At 49.2% G+C, this 8,064-nt stretch overlaps 1 protein-coding gene across 1 annotated transcript; it reads left to right on the forward strand.

The window, feature by feature from the left end:
• Positions 1-416: 416 nt before the first annotated feature.
• LOC107545523 (spermatogenesis-associated protein 31D1-like) lies at positions 417-5,362 on the forward strand. The gene is made up of 5 exons (XM_087823162.1): positions 417-626; positions 850-896; positions 1,433-1,513; positions 1,768-2,797; positions 2,864-5,362. The coding sequence occupies exons 1-5, from the start codon at positions 417-419 to the stop codon at positions 5,360-5,362; spliced, it is 3,867 nt and encodes a 1,288-aa protein (XP_087679288.1).
• The last annotated feature ends 2,702 nt before the right edge of the window (positions 5,363-8,064 follow it).

Genomic DNA, 8,064 nt, shown 5'->3' on the forward strand with positions numbered 1-8,064 from the left:
CCTCTGTCTGCTGTGGTTGCTGCTTCTCTTCTTCATCTTCCTCCTGGGGATTCCCTCCACCCCAACCTTCCGGCGCCATGAGCACACGCACAGGGTAAGGAGCCCCGAGCGAGCCCCACCAGAGTTCTTCACTGTCCTTCCCGCTTCCATCCCCGCATTCCTACATGAGTTTGGTTGAGTCGGAGAGACACGGAAGATGGGACGTCTGAGGAGAGAAAGGAACATCACTCTCCTGGGGGAAGAGACCGGCAGGGCTAGGGGTTCAGGGAGCACCCGGTTTCCATGTGAAGCTCACAGACCATCTGGGCGTGGTGGCAGGCTTCTGGCTCCACACACAGTGATTCCCTAGTTCTGGATCGAGTCATTTAGAGACTTTGGGGCCTCTGTAGGACATCGGCGTTAACCAGCACTTCATCATGGGGCATACTCCCCTGTCGGGCATCACTGGACCAAGCCTCTGTGTCGGGCTGGTCAGGAGAGCAGTGCTGAGCCTCGGGGAGCCTCCGAGCGCCTCTGAGCAGAGGCTGAAGCCTGGGCACCGCGCCAGGTTACAGGGCCATCAGAGGGACCCGAGATGTGGCTGCAGGTCTGACTCTGCGCCCTCGCCGAGCAGAGGGCCTCTGAGAGTGCCAACTGTGGACCTCCCAGACAAAACCCTCCTTGAGCATTTCAAAAAGGAAAAATTAAAAACATTTCAAAGGTTTAAAATTTGGCAAAAGGAAGGAACACAAAGTTCTACTAATTGAAATGAGTTTGGTTGGCTCAGAGAGACATTCTTAGATACTGAATGTGAGTTTCCCAGGGAGAGGAGAGAAATGAGCCCCAATCCCTCAATCTTTTTGTTCTCAGCGTCCGGACAGAGACAAGAGGAGAAGGAAAGGCGGGACACAGGAAGGTAAGGTTCTGCCTGTACCACCCGAGCTCCCCAAGGGTGACCCTCTCTCTCCTTCCATGAGGAACCAGGTCCATGATCTCTGTCAGTTGGTAGATAAGCCCCTCTCAGGAAACAGAGTCCTCAGAGGAGAGGCTCATGGAGACAGTGAGAACCTGAGACACTTCTCAGATTCTCTGCTCTGCTGTCCCTGCGAATGAAGCAATGATGGACTTGGGCCGTGGGCATTGCCCAGTAGATGTCCAGAGTCCAGACTTCTGTCTCTTGACTTTGGGGAAGTTCTCTGGCTGTAGGTGACCTGATTCCTCTTTGTTGTAAACACTGATGTCTCTGCTGCACAGAGTGGTTCTGAGCATCAAAGGGGGTAATGTGTATAAAAGCACTTTACTAATGAAGCCACACACATGGGGACCTTATTAATATTATCATTGATCACTTGACCTCATCCACCAATTCCTGGGGCTTTCAGAGTCTATCACCCCAAGGGTCTCCCACATGGGGACTCCTGGGTAATGCCTGTGTCTGCCTTCATTACATGTAACACTCTCCTGGTTTCCCAGGTTTGAGATATTACCACAGGGAAGAGCAGGAGAAAAGGAGGCTGATTTCTGTCCTGAAAAGGTGACTGGTCTTCCCCCCTTTTTCCTGATCTCTCTCTAGCATGCTCTATGCAATTCCAGGGATTCCGTGGAGCCTTCCACAGTCATGGGCGGGGGTTGCCATAGGAACGAGAATGTGAGTGAATGCCTTGGGGTGAGTGCCACTGAGGGCATTGTGAAGTCATGGATGGGGAGCAATGTGAAGGGGCAGCAGGCCAGTAGGTCCTTTCCTTGTTCTGGTCTTTGCTGCAGTTGTGTACCTCCTGTCTCCTGCAGCTCCCTGGGCCAGCATCATGATACCATCCGCTTTCGTCAACTTTTATGTCCAGACCCCTCCTGTGAGGTGTGTAATAATGCAACTGCTGAGATCAATCAGCTGCTGTCCTCAGAGGCCCTCGAAGGTTCTGCTCTCTCTGTGTCCCCTGTGGCTTCCACAGCTCCTGTGACTGAGCCACCATCCACTCAGTCCTCTGCCTTCGCAGCAGTCACTCCAGGAGACCTAATACCACCTCCTCTGCCTGAGCCTTGCCCACCTCCCCCCTCCATTCTCTCCCCTAACCCAATGACCCCCTTGGGTAATTTTCTGTCACCCTCACAGCCAGGTCAAACTCTGCCTCCAGAGCCTTCTCCTCCCTCGGAATCCAAATTCCCAGTGAGCCATTCCTCACCTCAACCCAAAGACTTGTTCTCATCAACCTTGACACAATGTGATTTCCATCAAGAGTTGCCTGCCCTCCATTCTACAAAGACCTCTTTTGGAGGAGACCCTGCAGCCAAACTTATAGATCCTCGACACCTCTTATTTCTCAGCCCTGATGAGCATGACTCAGTACAGCAGTACTCATACCCTAAGACCTGGGACGACCTTTTAAAGCAAAAACTTATCCAGCTTTTCTGGGGTCTTCCATCTCTGCACAGCGAGTCCTTGCCCTCTGCTGTCCATGTCTCAAGTGACTATTCCTCAATCTTTATTTTCAATAGCATGTCAAATGCCTTCACAGGCCAAGAACCCCCAGTACTTCCTTATCATCTGTCTCTATCTTTGCCTGAGGTCTACCCTCAGCCCTTGCCTCAAACCCTGCCCCAATCCCAGCCCCTACCTCTCACTCGGATCCAACCCCAGGCCCACCTTCAATCCCCACACCCAATCCTTCCATCCAGTCCCATTGCCCAGATTAGGGCCTGTGGAGTATATTTCCACACACCCCAGAATGAATCAGAACTTCTCACCTCATCTGAAATTGAACACCTGGAATATAATGTGTTGCAGAAGAAACAGGAAAGTTTGTGGGGTTTACCCTCTGTGGTTCAAAGTTCTAAGGAATACTCCTGTCCTTCAGCTCCCACTTATACTTACCGTCGGCCCTCTAAGGCCCATGCTTCAATCTCCATCAATCCTTTTGAGTTTCCTCTCAGCAGTGAACTTCGAAGGAAATTTGAGCATCACCTTAGAAAGAGGCTCATCCAACACCGGTGGGGCCTGCCCCGCAGGATCAATGAGTCTCTGTCACTAATGAGGCCTCAGAACTATTACTCAGACATACCTGAGTCAAAGAGCAGTTATGGCCTCTCATGGATCTCTTTGTATAAGGGCCAGAGTAGCAAAAATCTATATGTTGGATTGAGCCAACCAGGAAGCTTCTACGAGAGGGGCTCAGAAATGTTTCAGCTAGACCAGAATGAGGGGAAGGGTGCGGGACACAGCCAAGAGAATGATCCAAAAGCTCATCTGTTGAGTGACTCAGAGAGGTGTTCAGATAAGTGTGTGAGAAATGATTCTTACATGAGGACTCTGTCAGTGCAGAGTGTAAGCCAGAAGCAATTGGAAAAAGGCCTGAAAGCACATCTGAGCAAGAAGTTTGAGGAAATCAATGAGGGTCAGCTCCCTGGGACTGTGCATAGTTCATGGCATAGTATCAAGCAGACACTTCCTGTAAAATCCAACACCGAAATAAAACAGAGAAGCTTGCCACCATCAGTGGGTGGGGACTACTGTCTGGACACATCCGAGGAGCTTCCTTTCCTGGAGTCTGGTACACAGCAGATGCTGGAAGCCCACATCACCAAGTTTCGTACAAGGATGTTGAGGGGTCTTCCCACCAAAGTCCTTGAATCCATAGAAGTCTTCAAAATGAAAGATGCTTCATCCCATTCCTTGATCAATCCTAACTCTTCCTCCTCAACCAAACTGACTTCTGAAGAGAACACCAAATCTGGGGAATTCACACCCCTTAGAGGAAGCTCTAAATCCCTTCACAGGGATGAGGTGGGAACAGAAAATTCAGCCACCGTCCTGAATCTTCCTCTCCCTGCCGCCTCACTTGTGAGCAAGGAAGGACAGGGGACCCTGAGACAATCACCCTCTGATATCGAACACGGACTTTCCGAGGCAATTCAGAGAAATTTGAATTCCAAACCGACTCTTCTGCCTGTCACAAACAGCATCAGTGGCGAAACAAGTCAGAGACATTCTCTGACAGCCAACATTCACCTCCCAAAGCTGCCTGTAAGGCAAGCAGGGACTGGACATGAGCCAGAGGATAAGAGTGTGAATTCTAGCAGCAGAGCAGAAATACAAGAGGGCACAAATAGAGAGAAATCAGAACCTGCTTCCATGTCCAATGTGTCCGGGGCAATAGTCAAGGCTGAGGAGCTCGATGCTCTTCAACCCGAAACTGGTGATGAATTGACAACCAGCAAGCTGGGAATCTCCCAAAGGATAAATGTGAATGAGAGTGATGGGGACACTGCTGTGACCACTGAAAAACCACCATCAGAAATATCAGTTCTCCAAGATCCTAACTTATCAAACCTTAAAAAGCAAGTAATTGCTGAGTTAAAGCTGAAGTTGGAGGAGAGGACACCTAGCCAGGCTCAAGGCCAACCCGCTGACATGTCCCATGACTCAGACAGCTTGACTTACAAAGCCTCCCTGACCCATGCTCAGGGTGTCTCCAGTGTGGACGAGGCAGCTCCCCAGGTGCTGCATGTCCACTTGGAGGACAGAGGAGTCAGTGTGGACCCGCGGCAGGAACCTTGGCTTCCTAAGAACTTGTTAAGGTCGTGCCGGTATAAGATTTTCCCATCATCTGAAAAGAAAATGAGTCCCAAAGGCTCCAAATCAGAAGAGCATGGTGCAGGAGATGCGGGGTTGAGAATTTTCCAGCCTAGAAGGAAGAGATTTCCTTCTCAGGACACAGCTTCAGAGAAGGGACAGTCTCCTCCTGATAGTCTTTTCCTAAGTAAAATGAAGAGCTTTTTTCAATGGCTTCATCCTGAAATAAAATGCGAAAAGCAAGAAAACCCTCAGGAAAAGGGCAGCCCCATATCCTCTGTGCAGAGCAGAGGCCCAGTTAAAAGCAGAGTTGTCTTTCCTGCAAGGATGCACGTTCATACAGTCATGTCAGACACTGGGAAGTTCCCAGAAGAGAAACTGGGACGCTGGCCTGCAACAGATTCCACCTGCCCTAAAGAGCCCCTTCCCTTTGCAGAGAAGTTTGGGAAAGCTCTGCAGAAGGCACCAGTGCAGGCCCAAGCAGAGCTTGTCCAGGGGCATCCTTTCGGCTCCAGGACTCCCTCCTGCAAAGTGACAAATACCAAGTTCAGCCACCAAGCAGCTGTCTTTGCTGCCCAGGGCTCTACCAGAATTGAATGCAGACACCCCCAGAAAGTTGCGGTATTAAAGGGCCAGCAATTATGTCAGAAGCATCCCCGATTTGTGCCCTGCAAGGGGACTATGCCTCATCCAAACCCCATCTGCAGGCCTCAAGCTGCCCAGGGGCCTCCTGCCATTCTCACCACTGCTGAAGGCACTGTGTTGAGAGGTCAGTCTGCACGATTTAGACATGCGATGCTTCTCCAGAAGTTCTAGGGGCAACCCCCCCCGCAAATGTCTTCCTTGTGAAGAATATTGACTTGCCTAATAAATGTTTCTCTAATAATAGTGATGTCTTTTCAGTGTCCAGTGTTGGGGGCATGGGTCTGGGGAATCTCAGGGCTTGTGCTTAGGGAAAGAAAGGGGTTTGTTCAGCTCCTGATTGCTTCCTTTGGCTTCCAAAAGTGAGCAGCCCCCTGGAGCTCTTGTTGAGAAATAGATATCCTGTGCCCTCCCCCAAAGCCCACTTCCTCTCTGACAAAGTTTGAGGAGATGGGCTCTGCCTCCTACTGCATAGCTTAGCCTTGATGAACACGGATAGCAGCCCACACCTTCCCCCTCAGGGATGCCTCATACCCTTTAGGGCATAGGGAAGACAGACCTTCTACATCTGAAGACCAGGGTGGGTATATTTTTGAGAAAATATCAGTGAAGACAAGACAGTGGCTTAGTCATTATTAGAAGTCAGTGATCAGAGGGCCCCACAGGTGGGTGAACCCTGAGTGGGAGTGTTTGGGGGGATATTGCTGCAGTGGATCTTGGGCTGGTTGGGATAAGGTCTAGGAATGGCATAGACGTTGCTCAAAAATATCTCTTGTGGGTCACATTAATGTGTTGGGGAAGCATCCTTAACCTTGGCACTGAAGTATGCCTACTGGAAAGTCACCTTGGGGGAGTCGTTCCTGTCTCTGGGTATTTCTTCAGGGTGAGAGACTAATGATATATATTTTTTGGTGAGCAAAAGCATCACTCAGCTACCAGTGGTAGGAATGTTAACCAGACAGCCCAGATAAAATAAAGCTGAAAGTAAGGAAAAGATGCCTTAGAGTGAGCAAAAAAAAATAAGAACAAAAGAGGAGAGTGACTGTGCTGGTGGAACAGAGGTTTATGCCTCAGCAGCCCCACACTGGGACACTGTCTTGCTTCCAGCTTCTCAAACTGACCTAAGCTCCACCTGCTGAGGATCAGGGCACTGCACAGCATGCTGACGCCTTACACCAAAAAGGCATGGGGCTGTTCCTTGAGCACTAAATATTGGCAGGAATGTCATCAAGCACGGCATCCCTGTCTTTGGGAAAGGTGATATTGGTGCCTTCCTTCCATCCATGCTTGATGGAAATACGTAGGATCTTGCCCTTAGTGTGTACAGTTCACCTACCAGGATGGAGATATCAAAACCACCTTTGATACGGTTTTGGTGGAGCTGTAACAAATCTCCCAGAACACCTGCAGCTCATGAAGCACAGGTGAGTTCTAGACTATGCACCAGGGTTAGAGACACTTGAGGGCTCACCAAGGACCTCCATGGAATGCTTTTTCTTTTCTTTTTTTCTTTTTGGCCAAACCTGCACACATGCCCACACTTACTGTACTCTGGAGGGAAGGCAAATCCACTTGTACAGACTGAAACACAAAAATGGAATGTGTCCTTGTGAGCACTTCAGGTAGCTTTTCTAGTAAGCCTTATGAATCCTGAGTGTAAAGAGAAAAAAGCACAGATGTCTACCACAGCCCCCTCTCACTGCCACACTTGTATCATCTTGTCCAGAGTTATGCCATTGGCCTTACAATGTCTGAAACTTGGGATGAGAGGAAAAATGCAGACTTTGTGAAAGTCCTAGTAGGGACAAAAAAGTGGAATGGGGCCCAAGGCAGGGAACTTGAAGGGGTGAGCAGGCAGTGGGGGGCTCTAACACCCACATGGACAAGCAGCCAAGAACCCAGCCAGCCAGTTCCTACATCATCTCCCTCAGGGTCCCTTACTTCCACTCCAGTGCAGTTACTGCCACAGCGTAGAGCTTACTACCAGGAACGCCTCTGCCATCGGGAATAATACAGTGTGACCACCTGCCCTTTGGCCCTGTCCCCTATCCTGCCAGCACAGATGCCCACTAATTTTCCAGCTCCAGGTCATTCATTTTTCCACTCACTCCCTGTCAATCCACCAAGCTCTTGTCTTCCTCCCTTACTAAGGTAGACTTGATGGTCCATCAGGCAAGTTGACATTTAAAAATCTCCACTACAATGGGCCCTTTCCAGTCCCCTTTAATCTTTCTGGCAAAATTTCAATTTTGTCTTTTTCCAGAAATGTCTTCCTATAAGTAACAGATCATTATGGGATTAAATCCAACAATTCTCCTGGTGCCCTGGAACTACCTGGAAATCACTCATTCATCCCACCAATAAAAACCCCCTGCTTACTAACAGGTGAACAAAACAAATGGAGCTTAGGTCCCTGTTTCCTGAGTCTGTTCTCTCCCCAAAGCTACTCAACTCTATTTCAAATCTCACTTTCCTCAAAGTGAGGCCATATCCACTTGCTCAACAGATGTGCTGGACCACTGTTCACAGAGGCACTGGAAGTCACGATATGGGAACTTTTCAACAAAACACTTAAAAAAATCAAAAAACACTTTCACATTCTTCATTCTTCCTTTCCTTTTTTCTTTCTGTTAAAATGAAAGAGGTTTCCTTCCCAACCTCAAAGGAATGACACTCCCTGAAATCACCTTATTGAGAGAGAGCTAAATTCCCGACTTGATGGACTGATGCACCCTTGCCAGGCATCCCTTCGCCCCCTCCCTCTCCTTATGAGGAACCCAACATCTTTTGTTTTTTTAAAGGTGTTAACACAGAAATGTTTAAACGTGCATAAGAGCAGATAGAACAACATATCTTCCCATGTACCCTCACCCCGC

Source organism: Miniopterus natalensis, chromosome 12 (assembly GCF_054644295.1).
Source record: "Miniopterus natalensis isolate mMinNat1 chromosome 12, mMinNat1.hap1, whole genome shotgun sequence".
NCBI classification, from domain to species: Eukaryota; Metazoa; Chordata; class Mammalia; order Chiroptera; family Miniopteridae; genus Miniopterus; species Miniopterus natalensis.

Excerpts from the sequence above, each read along its gene's own strand:
- LOC107545523 (XM_087823162.1), top strand. The coding sequence starts at position 417 with ATGGGGCATACTCCCCTGTCGGGCATCACTGGACCAAGCCTCTGTGTC. Across the intron at positions 627-849 it reads CGAGCAGAGGGCCTCTGAGA|CGTCCGGACAGAGACAAGAG; the intron begins GTGCCAACTGTG and ends TTTTGTTCTCAG. Across the intron at positions 2,798-2,863 it reads TGTGGGGTTTACCCTCTGTG|GCCCATGCTTCAATCTCCAT; the intron begins GTTCAAAGTTCT and ends CGGCCCTCTAAG.